The sequence below is a fragment of the Callorhinus ursinus genome, unplaced genomic scaffold, assembly GCF_003265705.2.
Source record: "Callorhinus ursinus isolate GAN/ISIS: 27379988/994484 unplaced genomic scaffold, GSC_fseal_2.0 scaffold37, whole genome shotgun sequence".
NCBI lineage: Eukaryota > Metazoa > Chordata > Mammalia > Carnivora > Otariidae > Callorhinus > Callorhinus ursinus.
This window is the reverse complement of record NW_027397099.1, coordinates 267,354-285,924: the sequence shown is the minus strand read 5'-3', so window position 1 is coordinate 285,924 and position 18,571 is coordinate 267,354. Positions and strand designations below refer to the sequence as shown.

Below are 18,571 nucleotides of genomic sequence, written 5' to 3'. Positions count from 1 at the left end.
TGGCGGGGCTGCTCAGGTAGGAAAGAAAGCCCTCGTTCCGGGGAAGCTCTGACACCTCTGGGGGTCCTTCAGAACACTCTGGGGAAGTACACTGAGCACAGGCTTTGGATTTGCAGACCTGCATTCAAATCCTGACTCTGCACCACCTTGGTGTTTTCTCAACAGTAAAATGTCCTACCCACCATGAAAGGCTGTTGTTAGGATGGAGGAAACAGAATACCTGATTATATGATGTATAGGATATATATTATATAGTAAGACTAATATATAATTATATATTAATACTGATAATAATATGCTCCTCATATATAATAAGTAGCCTCTGTGATTTTCAAATGGGACCATTTAAATTTAAGTATGAGGCAAAATACATCTAGGTTCTAATTTGTGCCCACCTTGTCTTGATTCTCCTTGTAGAGTTCTGGAGGGTCCCTGGCTGAAGAAGGAGGGTCCCAGCCCAGCCCCCTGCCTCCCCCCTCCCACAGTGCAGGAGCCCTACCTTGCTGCTTAGCTCTCTTGATAGCAGGGAAGGGACTGGACACGCAGGAACGTTCCCTGGCCACAGATTTTGGTCTTGACCTTTGCTCGGGCTCCCACCACAGAGTCCCGGTGGCGGCCTGCATCCCAAGGGGGTGGCCTGCAACCCGAGGATGCTGCCTGGCCATGGTTCTGGCGTTGTGCTTACTCTAACCTGCTCCCAGGAACCGCTCTGGGGGCCATCCTAAATTTGCAGAATGCCTCTGCCTTTTCAAGCATTTTCAACATGCACCTAGGAATTTCAGCATTGAACTGGTACCTCCATTCAGCTTCCCCAGCTCCTTGGCACCCTGACTTGTCTGCCTTTATTCCCGTACACCCTCTGTCCAGCAGCTGCACTGGGACCCTGCTGAGCATCCCCTCCCCTCCCTCTGTGGTTCTTGTCCTCTCTGCATGGGACCTGTGCCTCGCTTGATGAGCTAGGGGATGAGGGAGGGCTGTGGACACATCTCTCTCATGCAATCATTGTTGGCCTTGCGGTCACAGACTCTACCCTGGACCTCTATCAGACAGCACAGTTCAGCTCTCTGCAGAGGCCTGCCTTCGGACCCAGCCCTCAAATCACTCTCCCTGCCACGCAGAAGAGTCCCCTCCTATAGGTCAAGTCTCTGCCCGCCTCCTCACCCCAGCATCAGCCCTGTCGGCCCATCCGGCCGGAGCTGGTACCGAGTGGCATCTCTGGAGGAATCATGCAGAGGGACCTGGGCCAAAGCTCCGGCGTCCCCCGCCCCCTCCGGCTGCCAGCCTTGGCGGCCCGGCCACTGTTGGTGATTGTTAGAGCAGCGCCGGGTGGACAGTGGGCGATTCAGTGAGCAGCCCTTCTGAGCAACAAGCCCTGTGCTGTGCCTGAGCTATTCAGCGTGGGCAGAAAAGGGTAACCTTGGCTTGCAGGGCAGGCGCGTTAACCCGCGGTGCGCAGGAGCCGTTCCAGGCACTGGGGGGCTTCCTGCTGCTTGTCCATCTCCCACCCCAGCCTGGGCCAGCTGGGACAACGGAGGCTCTCACCACTGCGGCCTCCTGGCCCCTCTTGCCTAAGCCATTCAGACCCTCAGCTTGCCACTCCCGGCAGAGACGGGCAGGAGCGAAGCCCTGGAGTGTGGGGAGAAGGAGCCGTGTCTGGCGAGGGGGGGAGGGCGCGGGGTTCTGACGGCTCACAGTTAGGAACGTGATGTGCCATCAGGAGAGGAAAACCCACCTCAATGACTCCCAGCAGCCCTTTCCTGCCTGTCCCCCAACCTTGCCTTGGTCTGAGCCACCCCCTGGGGGCTAGGCACCTCCCTGAGGCCGGCTGTGCTAGGGCAGGAGATCATCTGGGCAGGTGGCTTGTTCCTAGAGGCACAAGGAGGGCACTAAGCTTGGGAGGCAGGCTGGCAGAAGTGGCCACACCCAAGCCTGTCCTAGCCACGTGACCTGAATCACTTCCCTTGACCTCTGAGGCACACCATCTCCTCATCTCTGAAAGGGCATGATGACAGTACCTCTCTCGAGGGAAGGCTGGGAGGGTTAAGGGAGATGGTCCCTGGAAAGCAGTCGGCCTGGCCCATGGTAAGTGCTCAGCAGTGGTCAGGGGTTCTGCTGCATGGGCCTTTGCCCAGGAAACACGGTAGGATACTCCCACATCTTCCTCGCCCGTGTTCTAATCTGTGCTGTGTTTGTGGAGCATTGTGAGTCCAGCTCCCAGCTGTGCACCTAGTGAAATGATCTCATTCAGCTTCTTGACCATCCCACGTCATACATTTTCCAGCACAAGACTCAGCAAGAAGCCCTCTCCTTTACTGCTATGAAATGATTTCATTTAGTTTCTGCTAACATGTTGCTGGTTTTGTTTTGTTTTGTTTTGTTTCCTTTATCCACTTGGGGTTGGAATGGGGGGAGTCCGACATTGTTCTTTGGAAGTCTATTGCTACAGATAGGTCTCATCTACAAATGTTTGGAATGTGGCTTGGGGTTCTATGTTCTTCGAAACTCAGGACCGGAGACAGCACTGCAATCTCCTGCCTCCGGGAAGGAACCAACGTTACCTGTGCTGAAGGACTCGAAGAGTCGAACGTTGCCCTGAGCGAGGGTTCGGTAGTAGGACCAACTGAGGTACAGCATCAGGGGCATCCAGATGATAGGGACACTGTACCTGTAGGAGAGCCATCAGGGTAAGAGAGATACGTGCACTGGGGCTCGACAGCGTCCAGCTTCCCCAGAGATGCATCTCTCAACTAGAGGAAGGGATAAATGAAACCAAAGCCTATACAGAAAGCATATGGAGACATAGGGCCAAAGGGACACTGCTTTGGGGCGGGGAGGAGAAAAGAAGAGAGAGACTGTAAGTCTATCTGCTTCTCTCTCGGAGAGAAGTTATTGGCAGAAAAGAACTGCATCCCTGTGGCTAGACTCTGTGCAGCTGGATAGATGCTGACCTCTTGTGGCAAAGGAGCCAATTGCAGGCAAAATAATTCCAGTGGGCTTTAGAAGCTGGAAAATCCTCAAGAAGAGTTTGGACTAGAACAGGGGTGACATTGAAAGTGGTTCCTGGCTACATGTTAGGTTGCCACTCACTCGATGGACAAGCCATGCAGAGGAATGGATTATGCCTATGGCATGTTCCACTATCCCCCAAGAGCTATAGTACAGCTCTGGGCTCTGGGGGGGCCCCAGTTGCCCCTTCTCCTTCAGTATCTGACTGGCAGCATCAGGAGAGAGGGACAACCCACCATGGGTCCAGAGCAGGGCTCACCAGACACTCTTGGAGAGGGCCTCGATGAGGTCAGAGTGGAAGAGACGGATGGGCCTGATCACTGGCTGGTGGACCCACTCATCATACTTCTCTCCCAAGTGGCCTACCTGCCACAGTAGGGGCTTCCGCCAGTCTACCAAATCCTGCAAGAGACAAAGTCAAGTGGACTTGATATTCACACCTGTGCACACTCATTCTTCCAATATCCCGATCCCCATCCTCCACCTCAGCTCACGGGGTCTGTATGGCACAACCCACCCTTCCACTTTAATGATCCCAGAACTGACCAAGCCCCTCATCTCAGCCCCCCTGGTCATGGAAATATGATCCAGGACAGGCCCATGACCTGAGCTGGTGCAATGAGCCGTCAGACACCCTTTCTTTCCTCCTGCTGGAGATGCTAAGTTGGCAGGGCATGACCCTGGAGTTGCTAGCAGAGCCTACCTGAGGACTTGGTTAACACAGAGGATAGCCAAACCAGGAGCTGGAGACACTGAATCTGGGTGATGACACCTGCACACCCAGATTCAGCCACGCCTGAAGGCTGAAGTCCTTCCCAGGACTCTTTAGGTACAGGAGCCAATACATTCTGTACTGGTAATAAAAGGGGCCTTTTCCCTTTTACCATGGCTTTCTTCTTGATGTTGAGTGATTCATTCATTCATTCATTCATTCATTCAAAAATTTGCTTGCTATTTCATGTGTGTATGTATTTTTATGCAAGCTGCTGAGAAAAATAAACAGGAATATAAATGACCATCTTTGCTTTATCTAGCTTAGTGCTTAATCAGAGTAGACTCTAGAGTCAGGTCCAGGTACAGATCCTGGCTCCAACACTTACTGTGTGACCTTGGGCAAATTACTTGACCTCTCTGAGCTTCAGCTTCCCCAGCTATGAGATGGAAGTAATAATAATAGTCCCTGCCTAAAGTGCTCGGCAACATGAAACATGCCAGGCAAGATAGTTTGTTTAGTGGTGACGCAGGTAGGCTGAGATCAGGAGGCAGAATGACTGGTACAAATGCCTGGGTCCAGGGTCGAAGAGAAAGACTTTGCAGAAAACCCGGGGGTTGGGCTAGAGCTCACACAACATGGAGGACTCGGAAAGGAGGAGAGGGGAAGGGTGTAGAGGGAGACATGGAGTTGAGAATGACTGCAGCCCATCTGGTACCTTGACACTGATCCACAGGGCAGTAGGAAGAAATCTGCTGACAGCTTTAGATGGCAGAACACCCCGTACCAGGCCCACGACTTGGCACTTTTTCCTCCAGGCCAACTGTTTCCAAGGTAGGGATGTACACATATCCTAGGGGTACTCACAGGCTGGTCCACAGATGCAGGGAGAGAATATTAGGGACTCCTTCTATTTGTGATATAGTTATCTCATCTTTAAACCACATATTTTCTAATGTACATGGTACAAGAGTACATTAGCACATGCAAATAATTTATAGAAAATTAAAATGGACATAGAATGGAGAATGTGCTCTAAATGTTTTACTCATAGGGATGCAAGATAAAAAAAAAAACTTGGAAGCTGCAGCTCTAGGCAATGGGAAGCTCTTAAAGGTTTCTGAAAGTCCGTGTATTGAAGGAGATTAATCTGGACCAAAATCAGTCAACTTAAAACTGGTAAAGAACAACTAATTTGTAGTGAGGGACCACCTTCAAAGAATGACTCTGCCATTTATCAGAAGTGGGCAAGTGCCTTTACCTCTTGGAGCTCCTAGGCTCTCACCTCTATAAAGCCGGTGTGCTCTGACCTACCACCCACAATAGGAGAAAGGGTGAGATGTGCCCAGTGAGTGGTGGGTGCCAGTAAATCTCCAATATAAGGGAGGTAGGTGGCCACTGAGGGTGAGAAGAGAGATAGTGTCAGGAGAGTAAAGGAGAGGAAAAGGAGGTGTACGTGGAGGGAGAGCTCTCGAGCCTGGGAGAAGGAGTCAACAGTGATTCAGAGACCTGTCTTCCCACATCCCTGGCTGGAATGTCATCCTTGCCCAGACCTCCATGCCAAAGCTCACATAGCTTTAGCAGATCTCCCAGCCCTGCCACAGGTGAAACCAGCCCCACTATCACTGCCTTGGAGCAGGGGCGTAGGGGCCTTGGGGCAAGCAGGGAATTCACTGGGCATTCTTCTGTGCCTGTGACCAGGGGGAAAGGCCCAAGGATCTTTGTGGTTCCTGCCACGTGAACTCGGTAATTCCCACGTAGTGGCTGCCTTCCTGCTTCTCAGGCTAGGAGATGACTCAAGTCAGCCTGGAGCCCCATCCCATTCAGCACCAGTCATACCAGACAATCACCCAAACTCCACCTGGTGCCTGCTCCCTTCCTGGCCCCAGTACCCATGCCTCCTTGACTTTCTTTCTTGGGTCTCGTAGCAAACAGATTCATTGGGTGCAGGCTGTCTCATTCCCTCCACTCTTCTGCCTCATGTCTCTACACATGCACGCACATAGCACCACCGCTACCCGGAGAAAGGACTGGAGGAACCAGCTAGTGGCCTGTATTTACACCTTATCTTGCAGCAGCCTGCAGAGCCCCACCTCAGAGGAAGCAAAGCCAGGGTCATGGTGAGAGCTTGAGGCTTTGTCCCAGTTGCAATTACCTTGAGAACTAACATTCGCAGAGCATTTGTCATGTGCCAAGCATGGTTCTAAACATGTTATATGAATTAAATAATTTGAGGAAAAAGAAAAAGAAAAAGAAGGGAATAAATAATTTGATCCTCACCATACCCCTAACTAGGCAGGTACTGTTATTATTGCTATTTTGCAGACGGGAAATGAAGCTGGGCAATTTGCCCAAGGTTGCCCAGTTATGTCTTCTTGATGAATTGGCTCCTTTATCATTGGGTAATAGCCATCTTGGTCCCTGGTAATATTCCTTGTCCCAAAGCCCACTTTCTCTGATTTTAATGGAACCACTACTGGGCTTTCTTTATGCTTGGTGTTTGCATGGTCTATCTTTTCCCACCCTTTTACTTTCCTCTTGCATATGTCTTTACATTTGAAGTGCATCTCCTGAAGACAGCATATAGTTGGGTCTTGCTTTTTTAATCTAGTCAGACAATCTCTGCCTTTTAATTGGAGTGTTTTGTCCATTTACATTTAATGCTGGGGTAGGTCTGTCATCTTGCTGTTTGTTTTCTGTCTCCTCTGCCTTCTTTTCTTGTCTTGTTTGTATTAATCAAGTATTTAGAAATATTTTTTAAAAAGATTTTATTTGAGAGAGAGAGAGAGAGAGAGAGAGAGAGAAAACGAGTAATAGGGAGGGGGAGAGAGAAAGAGAGAGTGAGAAGCAGACTCCCTGCTGAGCAGGAAGCCTGATGTGGGGTTCAATCCCAGGACCCGGAGATCATGACCTGAGCCGATGAGAGATGCTTAACCGACTGAGCCACCCAGGTGCCCTGAAATAATCTATATTATAATCTCTGTTGGCTTTTTAGCTATGCCCTTTTGTATTTTTCCCACAGTTGCTGCTCTAAGGATAATATGCATCCTTAACTTATCACCATGTATCTTGAATGAAACCCCTGGATTTTCTATGTTCCATTTTGGCATGTTACACACAACATTCCATGCCTTTTTTTCATTTGTACACGTAATTCAAACTTAGCTAACTTAGACAGTGAACGTTTCTAGCTATAACAAGCTGTATGGCCAGGCAGACCCCTCTCTCAGCCTAGCAGTGGTTTGGGCAAATTTTTACCTATTGATCCATTTTGCCCTTATTTCATAAAGTGAGTAGAAAACAGCATGGGACTTATAAGCTTAATTCAGTTGCGACACAAGAAGAATGTCTAGGTGAGCAGCAAACCGGGATTCCAGCCTGAATCCTACACCCCATTGCAAAGAGAACAGAACAATAGGGCAGCAGATAGGAGGTCTGGTTGTTTTCAGGTGTGGTAGTCAGGGCCAGCCCCCTCAGCCCCCCACCCCCTTGAACACAGGGGTCTCCCGTTCGATGTCCTGTGGCCCATCTGGTCTTTGGAGATGACTTTGGTTCCTCCCTGGGTAGACCAGTGGTCACTGGCCACTGTACAAATGGCAGACTTGCTGTCTAGAGTTGGTTGCAAGGCTGCCTCTGACCTACTCCCCAGCCCAGTCTTCCCTTCACACAGTCTCCCGGGGGATGGGACATTCACCATATGCTCAACCTTGATTTAGACAGTACATGCACCAACGAGGTGTCTTTTCTCAATTCTCTTCCAGTCCTGATCGCTGACAGAGAAAGTCTCAGCTGGGTCCTAATACGTCCAGCACCACTCACTCACTTACTGGGTCGTTTCCAACATGGCACCTGTCTGGGAACTGCTCTTGAGAAGGGAGGACGGTAAGAGAGGACAGCTCAGAATCTGATGGGATAGGAAGATGGGAATCCAAAGAAAGTCCACTTCCTCTTCGCCCTGGCTAATGATCCCTTGGCTCCTTAGTCCTCCCAAACAAATGGCTCTCTTCTTCCCCCTCCCAGCACCTGGTCCTGGCCCCTTCCCACCCCTACTTCCTCAGGCTCTGGGACACAAGGAACGCATGGGCAAAGGTCTGTGGCTTCTGCGTGAGGCTGAGTGGGGAAAAGGAGGTGAGAACAGACCCCTGACCACACCTCCGGTTCCCAGGCATCCGGGGGCTTCCACAGCTACCTTCTCCATAGCAAATTCTCCTTTTACAGATGTGGAGCCTGATGCTCAGAGACTACAAGTGATTCACTCAGGGGTACCCAGTTAAAGCTGACTGTGTGAATGAAGGTGAAGATATACCCAGAAACTGCTTGTTGAGGGCGCGGGTGGGGGTCCTTTAAGGGACTCAAAAATCCTGTGCAACAGGCTGGGCCCCAGGAAACACATGCAAATGGGGTAAGTTTGGCCCAAGTCCTACTCCCCTCCCCCACCCAGCTCTGCCCCTGACCCAAGGGAGGGGGAGGGCTCTCCTGGGCTATGTCTGGAATGCAGCAAGGCCTGCAGGGGGAAAGGGCAGCCTGCTGCCCAGAGGGAGCACGGGAGGGCTTGCATGCCACCAGGGTTGGAAGGGGGCCTCCTCTGTGCCCCAGGTCCCCCTCCTCCCAGGCAGCACAGGGACAAGGTGGCACAGAACTCTTCCCGGGGGCCACCCCAGCTCAGGAGTGGCGAGTGGGGAATCTGCTTTGCCCTAGACAGGGCACATGTGAGGAGAGGGGGCCGCTGGGCCAGCATTCCTCCCACCTCCACAGCCGTGACCTAAGGACAAGAGTGAGAACAAGCAGCTCCACCAGAATCCCAGCTACTGTTTCTCTGTCCTTGTCATAGGCCCCCTGGGCTCAGCCTTCATGTCCATTATCCTACATGAGCTGTGATTTTGAGAGCTAGAGCCTGAGACGACCCCATTCTACAGATGAGGAGACTGAGGTCAGATGCTCAATGGTCTATGCTGCAGACAGGACCTGCACCCAAGCCAGCCCAGCTCCAGAGCCCAGGGTCTCAACCACAGGGCTGGGAGGCCTCCTATTAGCTGGCTCAGGCCCCCCGTGGCTGCGAATTCCCCAGCACAGAGGATCTGAGGGCCCCACAGGGGCCTTAAGGGGTGGCTGCAGGCCCGTCCTGTACAGTCTAACGGGGGGCCCCCAGCTGGACAAGCTCAAGTCCACAGAGGCAGTTCCGGTCCACCCACTTCCTCCGTGTACCCAGGGGAAGTGGTAGCCTCAGGCTTCCCCGCCATGAGGGTTCAGAGATGAGTGTGGCCGGGAAGCAGGGGTGAAGGGCCAGACCCCAGAGAGAGAGAGAAGGTCTGGCCGTGTCATACAGAAAGTCAGTGGGACCTCAGTCCTCGGGGCTGAAGAACAGCAGAGGCACCTGCCCTGCCCCCCATCCCAAAGCAAGGTTGGTTGGTCTTTCACCAGCAGCACACTTTCTATACCCCTTCCTACATTTCCAGATCCTCCTAATAAACCCACGTACGGTGTGGGAATAATTTCCTCCACCTTGCAGATAAACAGACCTGGAGCCGTGTGTGGCCACCGAGGTATAAGTCCCGCCCCCCCACCCCCCCACCTGCCCCGTCCACTGCCCTCGCAGGGATACAGAGGGCAGAGCCCACCCTGCGCACCTGCCTGTTTCCCTTCTGGGGGCAGGTATTTTTCTAAGCACCGCTGAGCACTGCAGAAGAGGGGCCGGGAGCTCTGGGCAAGGCGGCGAGCAGGAAAGAGACTCGGTAGACCTGGGCCCCACAAGGACAGCCTTGAGGAGGTCCCTGCGGGTCTCTCTGGGCAGCTGGACTCTCTCAACGCCTACCCTGAGGAGGGTCAAGGTGAGAAAGGAGGCCCAAGGTGACCGGGGGACAGAGTGTGGGGAGGTGAGTCAGGCCCGCACCCACAGTGTTGAGGTTGACCCTTCCCCGGATGTGGGCTGGCCAAGAGTGCCCTTGTTCTGATCCAGGGGCTCTTCTCCCCAGTTCTCAGGGACTTATCTGAGGGTCCCGAAAGGTTAAACCCACGTAGCCCACATCAACATCTGCGTAGGCCCTGGGGGCCCCTGGAGCGGCCCCTGATGCCAAGGATTATGTAGGTGGGGCTGTGTGTGTGTGTGTGTGTGTGTGTGTAGGGGACCTGGGGCTGGAGAGCCTACTGCTGCATATGGCTTTGTAAGACCCCTGGCTGGATGATTCTACCTGTTTCTGAGGGGAAGAGAATGGGCCTCACCCACTGGTAGCCGGGGGAGCTGGAGCGGTCTGTTGGAACAGTTCTGGCTTCGCCCCAGGCAGGATGGGGAAGAAGCCTGAACCTCAGCCTCCTCCCTCCCTTCTGCCAGCCCCCCTCCCAGGACAGGCCGTAGGCTCTTCTGGGCCAGCTGTCAGGGGGGAAGGGATCCAGGATATGCAGCAAGGGAGGGGGCTCCACAGGAACCACGGGCTGCGCGGCTAAGCCAACTAGCAGAGTGACTTTGGGCCAGAGACTTCGGTTCTTCCTCGTTAGTTAAATCAGGATCATTCTAATCCTTACCCTGTCCTGTTGCTGAAAGGATTAAATCAGGTAATAGATAATATATATAAACTGCCCTGCCCAGTGTCTGGCATGTGGTTAGAGCTCAATGAAAGAAGCGTTAATTCAGTGGTAACCCCGCTGCCCAGGGGGTTCTGGAAACCCCTCAAACCCCACCAGTTCTATCTGGTTCCTGGGAGGCTGGCCCCCAAAGTGGGAAGGGTGGAGGAGGCTGCCGTGGGTGGGGGCGGGGCAGTCAATGGTGAAAAGATGCAGTGGGGCAAATGGGACAGGTATGCCTAGAAGCCAGGGCCACCTGTACCCGGGCAAGCTCCAGGCTGGCTGGGTTCCAGAACAGAGGGAGAGACAAGTAGGGCATAGTGTAGGGTGAGGTGCCACAATGTAGTTTCTCATCCTGCAAGGAAGCTTGGCTCCTGCCCCGCTGAGTGATCGAAGGAATGGTTTAGAAATTGTTCCAGTAAAATCCCACGTAGAGCCCAAACGTCAGACCACACCGCACCTCCAAACAGGACGGGGCACTCTGGACCCCTTCCGGGCCCTTTCTGCTGCCTTTTTAGAACTTTCCACCCTTTGCCCTGGCACCCCGTCTCAGGTGCCCCTCACTCTTTCCAGCGCAGCCTATTCCTCCTCCAGCTTCTAGGGCTAGGGAGGCTGCGTTCTGGAAGCTAAGACTCCCTTCCTTGGCAGCACCCAGAGGGGCTCCCGTTGAATGCAAAACACTAAGGGTTAACTCCGGCAAGTCCTTCTGCTCCAGGAATGGTGTGCAAGTCCACCCCAGGCCTGGGGAAGCCCGGCCGAGGCAAAGCTGCAGCCTTCTTGGCTTCTCTCCACAGCTCCTCAAGGTCCAGACCCAACGGACCCACCCAAGCCCCTGACCTGGGGCAGAAACAGATGTACGGTTTATTTAAATCAGACCAGGGACTTGGGGGCTCTCCCAGCATCTCCACTTCCCATAAGGGGCCGGGATTGACCATTGGGTAGATGAATTCAAAAATAAGAAAAAGCTAGCAAAGCACTGTTCCCTTTCCCCGGGAGGCCCAGCTCTCTGTGCTGAGCCCCACTGCCCCCAGTGGGGCTGCGGGACGGGGGGCCCTTGCCAGAGCAGGTCTCCACAGTGTGTCTCAGCCCGGAGACACAGGAGGAGGGGGAGGAGGAAGAGAGAACAGTGTGTGAAAGAGAATGACAGGAGCAGGGAAATGAGTCAGGCTGTGCTGGCAAGGAGCCAGGAGCAGGCCCTGGGAGGGGAGGCAGGCGGGAGGCCCCTCTTCCCCTCTGGTGGGGCCGGGTGGCGGGGGGGGGGGGGCCGGGGTAATGGCGGAACAGGACTTGACTTCTCCTCTCCCCGCCTCACGCAGCGACATGGCTCGGGTCAGCCTAGAACCTGTAGCCTGGCAGGAGACTCGGAGGACCCTTCCCGGGGGGGCAGGGCCAGCAGTGCAGGATCTGCTTGTCCCCAGGCAGCCTCCAACGACAGCCCCCTCCCTTCCAGGATGATTCTTCCCTGCCACTGCACCACAGGGCTGTCCATATGCACCCAGCCCCGGTCGGCTCTCTCCTCAGAGTATTTTCTTTCCAACACTCAACCCCCAAGCCAGGCACACAGACGCTGGCCCTAACGATCCTTCTGCACCGCTCCTTTCAGTGCCATCCACTGGTCCCTGAGCCCTAAGCTGGACACCCTGCAGCTCACTCTCTGGTCCTGCCCTCTCTCCAGCGCCTCCTCATCTCCCTCCGCAGCTCCTCGTCCTCTAGGATGAGACCCTGACTCCACAGCTTCCGGGATCCTTGACCCATTCAAGCTGGCCGTCTCCCTCTCCATCCCACCCACGTGCAGAACAAGCTCAAGCCCCCAAAACTTCCAGAGAAGTCAGCCACTTGTACCGAGACCCTCCCAACCTCAGACCCTGGCCTGGGCCACAAGCACTGTGGCCAAACCCAGGGGTTGAGGTCAGGACCCCCAGTTCTGGTGAACCCTCTGGGGGCAAGCTGTGGGGCAAGGCTTCCCTCCCGCGGGCCCATTTCCCTTTTGGTTGTCATGCTTCCCCGAGGGAGACGGGCCCCAGAACAACTTGTCCGGACCTCTCTAGTAGAGCACCCAAGTGTCTTTGCCATGGGCTGGTGGGCTCCCCCAGAGGCAGTGCCAATTCCCATGGGACAGACACTGTCTCCGAGTTCCTGGGGTCCTGGCCAAAGGGGCCCAGGAAACAGTCCGCTCTGTGGAGTCCTCCCCACCTCTGGCCACCTGTGCTCTCTGGGTGTGCTTCTCACGTCTCCCCGTGTTGTAATAACTGTGGGTGAGGGTGGTCTGTCCGTCCCAGCAGGTGGTGAGCTCCCTGGGGGCCGGGGCCTGTCCCGATTGTGTTTTGTCCTCCGTGTCTAACACAGGCGGGGGCCATTTATGGATGGGCCTAGTAAGATCTATTCCAGGATTGGGACAGTCCCACAACCCAGGTTGGAGGGAAATGGCACTCAAGTCGGGTTCCCCCCCTGATCTCCCAGGCATCGCCCCCCCGCCCCCCGGCGGACAAATGCCTCCCCTGGCCTCAGCAGGCTCCCAAGCCCCTGTGGGCTGCTGACTCTTGAGAGGGATTGTTGGCCGCTGGGGGCAGCTCCGCACTGCATGCTGGTCGAGGCGGGCACGTCTGGACCTTCTGAACTTGTCATCATGCTCTTCTTAGCTCCAGGTCCCCGTGGGAGACCGCCCTTTGGGGTGTTCACGGCCGGGGTGTGCATAGACCTCCTGTGCACAGCTTCCCCACACCCACTCCCATCAGCTGGGGTTTGCTGCCCTAGATCATGCGTGTGGGCTATGAGCACCGGCTTCCCCATCCTCATCTCTCTTGGGAAAACTTTATGAATAACCACAGCCTTTGGCTCCACACACTCTCGCCCTGGCCCCAGGAGCCCTGGATCGTCACCCTGCCCTGCCCTGCACCAGCTACCTTGTCCCAATCCACCACTTTGAGCTTTGGCTCCAACCAAGGGTCTGTCTTCTGAGTGTTTGCAGAGGTCAAAGTCCCATTCTCCGCGGAGCCCTGCGGAGAGAAGATACAGGTGATTACCTACGGTTCTGGGTGAGGGTCGGGGGCTGGGGGAGAAGGGAGCAGGGAGCCGCCCCACGGCGCGTGGCGAGAGCCCCATACTGGGGCAGGGTGGGGGGGGTGGGTAGGGTGGAAATCAAGGACGCTGAGTGCATCTGAAAATAGGTAGACGCTGATTGTGTTATTCTCTGTACTTTTCTTCTCCTGTTAAAAAAATAATTTCTGCCCCGACAAGAGGGAGAAAGATACGGGAGAGAAAAGAAGCCTGGCAGAGAGGCGGTAGGGAAGTGAGAGCCATCAGTGGGTTCGCTGTAGGCAAGGGGACTCCTGCCAGTCTCTCTAGGTCCCTGGCAGGTGTCAGGCAGAGAGAATCACAGGGTGGCACCCTGGGTACCTGGCAGCCTCACTGTGTCATGCCGATGACTATACCAGCTCCCTCCCTTCCTGGTAAGATCATGCCAGAGCCTGTGCTGGGGCATCTAGGACCACCTGCCCATCAGAAAGGCAGCAGAGAGAGGGAGACGGTCCCTCCAGGAACTCCTATGCGTGGGTCAGCAGCCGTACGTGGGGCGGAACTGGCAGAGAGGTGCCCAGATGGGCTCAAGGTGAAACCGAAGTCACAAAGAGGCCAAGTCAGAAGGAAATGGAATGTACTGGGAAGGTCACATAGCTGCAGCTGGCCCTGACGTCACACAGGGTGAGGCTGGGGAGGGCAGGCCGGTGCGTAGGTGAAACTCACGTCTTTCTGCAGGAAAGGGGGGCGGGGAGAGCCCTTGCCAAGGGGAGGCCTGCCTGGGACTAAAGGGAACCGCGGTGCTGGTGGCCATGGCGGGGCCCCTGGAAGCAGGGTACTGGCAAGAACTGAGGAGCCTGTTTGGAAAGCCCTTTGGGGTTTCTATTGGCACAATCCTTACAGTTTTGCTTCCAAATGAACCAAGTGAACCTGGTGGTGACAGTGATGCTGGCATTTTTCTGGGGGAAACCCATATTAACCCAAGTAAAAGTAGGCTTTCTGTCTCGGGGTTGATAGCTCAGTATCTTAGTCTGGGCCACCATGCTGATACTTGAATTCTTTAAAAAAGCATCCCGGATGACCCCTTAAGGACAAAGAAGAGGGCGTTTTATAGCATATCCTGCAATGAAACTCCTTAAGTATCTGACATAAATGTCCTATAATACACCTGTCCCTTCTAGTTCCATTCTAGCCTCAAAATATCCCAGAGCGCCCCCAATCACTGAGGTATTGATTCTCCCTCCCTCCTGGCTAGTCATTTTCTCCTGGGCACCCCAAATCCTTTCTTAAGTAGGGTAATCTGATCCTTCTCTGCACCATCCACGCCCCCATCCCCACACATCCCAAACCGGGCAGGGGGGAGGCGGTCATCCCAAGGATTAGCATTTAGTATCTTTGTGCTAGGCTTTTCAGACATCCCTGAATAGCAGACACAGATCTGTTTGGGGCACAGCTACCTGAACAACGATGAAGCAGAGGAAAGGGCGTCCCCTCACAGCACAGGGCACAGAGCACCCATCTATCCAACCCATGTTTCTACTCACTCAAGTCTGGACTGTTCTCCGAGAGTTCCAGTCCCTGGAAAAGTCCTCATTCTGCCCACCTGGCTGCCTCAAGTTTTCAGGGATCGCTCCTGGTTCCTTCTCTCTAGGACTGTGCACGCTTTTTCTTTTTCACCTGCCAGCCTGACACATATTTGAGGACAGCCCACAGCCCACCCCCTGCCACCCGTCTTTTCCCCAAGACCCTCTGAGGACACAACAGGGTCTCTAAGCATAAGGATTGGCCCTCTGTTTCTCTTCCATGGCAGATGTGATGGGACCAGCACAGAGCCCAGCAGGGCTCGTGCCTCCCTGGCATGGAATGTCATGGGAGCTGAGCTCCCACCGGCCTTTGGGCAGCCCTCCTGTGCACTCATTCACTTAGCTTAGGCCACCTGGAGCCTTTTGTATGGGCTGCTGCTGCTGGCATTGTGTGCAAGGCTGACGTGGTCCAGGAGGTGATTTGGACCTGCACGCCTGTTCACTGGACAGCCCCGAAAGATGTGTGATGACTGGGCGCCCAGAACAGTGATGGGGCGGGCGGGGAGAGGGCGAGTAGCAGGCAATGGAAAACAGAGAAAGCCCGGAAATGAGATCTGCCACGGGAAGTCTGCAGGGACAGGAAGCCTTGGCCCCATACCAGCTTCCTCTTTGGGGCTGATGGTCTCCGTGCAATATCACTGCCTCTTCTCCAGATTTTCCCTCCCACACAGCTTTCCTCCATTCACCTGTCGACACACATGTTTGAGCACCCACGATGTGCCAGAGCATCAGCCCAGAAGACGCTCTCTCTGACCCTGGCCCCACTCCTGGCCTCTGGAGAATGTTCCCAACTGCCCACATCATCGTCTGACCCAAAAGCCCCGCTGACCCCTCTGATGCCACTTCCTAAAAGTGAACATAGCATCATCCCCTGTAAGTCGGCTTATGGTTGACCTCCCTATATTTAAAATCTTTCCCCTGTATTTCCAAACTCCTCTGCTGTTATACTCTTGGATGAACCCTAATTTTTCCCTCTAGAAGGAAAAGACATTTTCCTTCTCAAATGTCATCCTCCCAGGATGATGACAAAGATTAATATTCACGGGGAGCCTGGGTGGCTCAGTCGTTAAGCGTCTGCCTTTGGCTCAGGTCATGATCCCAGGGTCCTGGGATCGAGCCCCGCATCGGGCTCCCTGCTCGGTGGGAAGCCTGCTTCTCCCTCTCCCACTCCCCCTGCTTGTGTTCCTTCTCTCGCTGTGTCTCTCTCTGTCAAATAAATAAATAAAATCTTAAGAAAAAAGATTAATATTCACAAACGCTTCCTACGTACCCAGCTTGTCATCATCCTAGCAACTGTATGAACAACTCTATGACCTCTTCATTTTCCAGTGTTTAAAAAATCATACTTTCCACGTGTCCCACTGTCCCCGTTGGTTATTTATAATTTCCTGCCCCTTGCTGTTTTTTGTATGTTTGGGTGATTACCTTGTTTGTCCAATGGTGTTATAGATTCCAATAGGGCAGGATACGTTTCCTCTTTCTTAGCGTGCCTAGGATGGGCTCCTGAAAATCCTAAATACTCTACTCATTCTTTCTTTCTTTTTTTTTTAAGATTTTATTTATTTATTTGAGAGAGAGAGAGTGCAAGCATGAATTGGGGGAGGGGCAGAGGGAGAAGCAGACTCCCCACGGAGCAGGGAGCCCGATGCGGGGCTCCATCCCAGGACCCTGGGATCACGATCTGAGCCAAAGGCAGACGCTCAACCGACTGAGCCACCCAGGTGCCCCACTACTCATTATTTCTTGAGTGGGCCATGTGTCAATGTCCTTTGCCAAATGGCCAGGGTTCCCTGAGGCTTCTGCAGGATGGTGGGCTTGGCTGCTGGGGATAAAACCCTGGGGTTCTGCAGGGCTCCTGCTTCCTGGAAATGGAAAACAAATCTGCTTCGAGGAGAGAAGTGGCCCAGGACACTGAACACACCATCTTAAAATGCCACTTTGGATACGACAGTGCCCAGATACAAGGGTCAGAGTTGCAATAATCTGGGCCATATATCCTTGGTGCGCTTTGGCCAAGTACAATGGAATAAGCAGAACTAAAATTGCCTCAGACTGATACAGGAGTGCTGGCCTTTTATTTTGCCAAATAAACATATTTTTAAAAATTATCATCAGCAGCATTTCATAAATGAAAGGAAATTTCCAGACCAAATAGGTAGGAAATGCATACTTCCAGAATAAAAGGCAGTTCTTCCTAAGGAAGGACATTTGGCAACTTTACACTGACTTTTTTTTTTAAGGGTCCAGTTTGTAAACATTTTTAATGCAGAAAAATTACAACCTAAAATTTTGTTTTTTAATTATTTTCTTGGTTCAAAGTAGCCGGTGTGGGGCTCTATAGACTACGAGGAACAGGAAGTAGAGCAAATGTTCACTTGTTCCAGTCCTAAGGTTTTCTTTCTTTCTCTTTCTTTTCTTTTCTTCTTTCTTTCTTCCTTCCTTCCTTCCTTCCTTCCTTTCTCTTAGATTTACTTATTTATTTGGGAGAAAGAGAGTGGGGGGAGGGGCAGATGGAGAGAATCTCCAAGCGGACTCCACGCTGAGTGTGGGGCCCCATGCAGGGCTCGATCCCACGACCCCGAGATCACGGCCTGGGCTGAAACCAAGACTGGGACGCTCAACCCACTGAGCTGCCCAGGCGCCCCGCCCCTAAGTTTTTCTTAAAAATTGCTAAAAACCCAGGTTCACAGACAGGTGTTGGCTTCCAATGGAAACAATGGAACTCTGGAACAGTTCTTGTCGCTCATCTGGAAATATTCCAGGTGAAAGGAGAGAAGTGGGAGAGAGCCACGTCCACACGGCAGGGCTCACAGGGCTTGCCTCCCCAGCACCAAGCAGCGGGAGATTCCCTCAGGACGGGCCCCTCGAACCCTGGGCCAGACCCGCGCAAACGAAGGCTGGCATGGGGGTGCACTGCGCACGCGCGCGCGCAGAGGAGGAGGAGGAGGAGGAGGAGGAGCAGGAGGAGGAGGAGGAGGAGGAAAAGAGGGAGGCGGGGAAGGGAGCAGGCTCCACTTCTTGTCCTTTTCTTCCCTCTTTCTGCCGCCCCAGCCTGATCTCAACCTGAGAGCGCCGGAAGCACCAGGTAGCAGTGTCGTGGGTGATACACTCTTGGCAAATACATCCCAGACTGACCATATAAGCAAGGTGCTCTCCAGGTGGCCTCATCGGGACCACACCCCTCCCTGGCAGAAGCCCAGGTTCTTAATCAGAAGGCGGTCCACACCTCTGGTCTGGGAGGAGACTTCAAGGAGAGTGAGGGCGAGCAGCACGTTGGTATGGCCAGGGGCCGACACGCTCAGGCACCAGGATGTGCCCTCTAGCGTGTCTTTCATTAACTCTTTTTCTCGAGTCTCCTGTGGGATTTCCAAAGCTCTAAAAGGCTTCTCCACACACAAACGGGACGAAGCCCCTCCCGAAGATAGGCTCCCATTCCCACTCTGGAGGCTGCTCCCATCTGACCCAGGGTGCGGGGGATCCAGGAGTGAGTCCTCCTGGGAGCCACTGCACCGCACACACCAATCTGGGCCACATTTTCCAGCCTTCCATGCCCCAGTGTTTATTTTATAGTTGAGCCGGGCTCACCCTTGAATTCCACAGGCAAACACCATCCATGAATCAGAAGTGTGTAAAGGTCACTCCTGGCCACTAGGCTATAACTCAGGCTTTAAAAGATTTTTTTTTTTTTAAAGTTTCT

The 18,571-nt window shown here is 53.7% G+C and overlaps 1 protein-coding gene across 1 annotated transcript in view; it reads right to left on the bottom strand.

Annotated features, from left to right (window-relative positions):
- Nucleotides 1–18,571, bottom strand: part of FA2H (fatty acid 2-hydroxylase) — a 48,780-nt gene that overhangs the window by 8,464 nt on the left and 21,745 nt on the right. The window contains exons 2-4 of the mRNA XM_025889078.2: nucleotides 13,180–13,272; nucleotides 3,266–3,408; nucleotides 2,559–2,665 (exon numbers count right to left, since the gene is read on the bottom strand). Of these exons, the coding sequence (XP_025744863.1) occupies nucleotides 2,559–2,665; nucleotides 3,266–3,408; nucleotides 13,180–13,272 (343 nt within the window). The remainder of the gene's footprint in view (nucleotides 1–2,558; nucleotides 2,666–3,265; nucleotides 3,409–13,179; nucleotides 13,273–18,571) is intronic.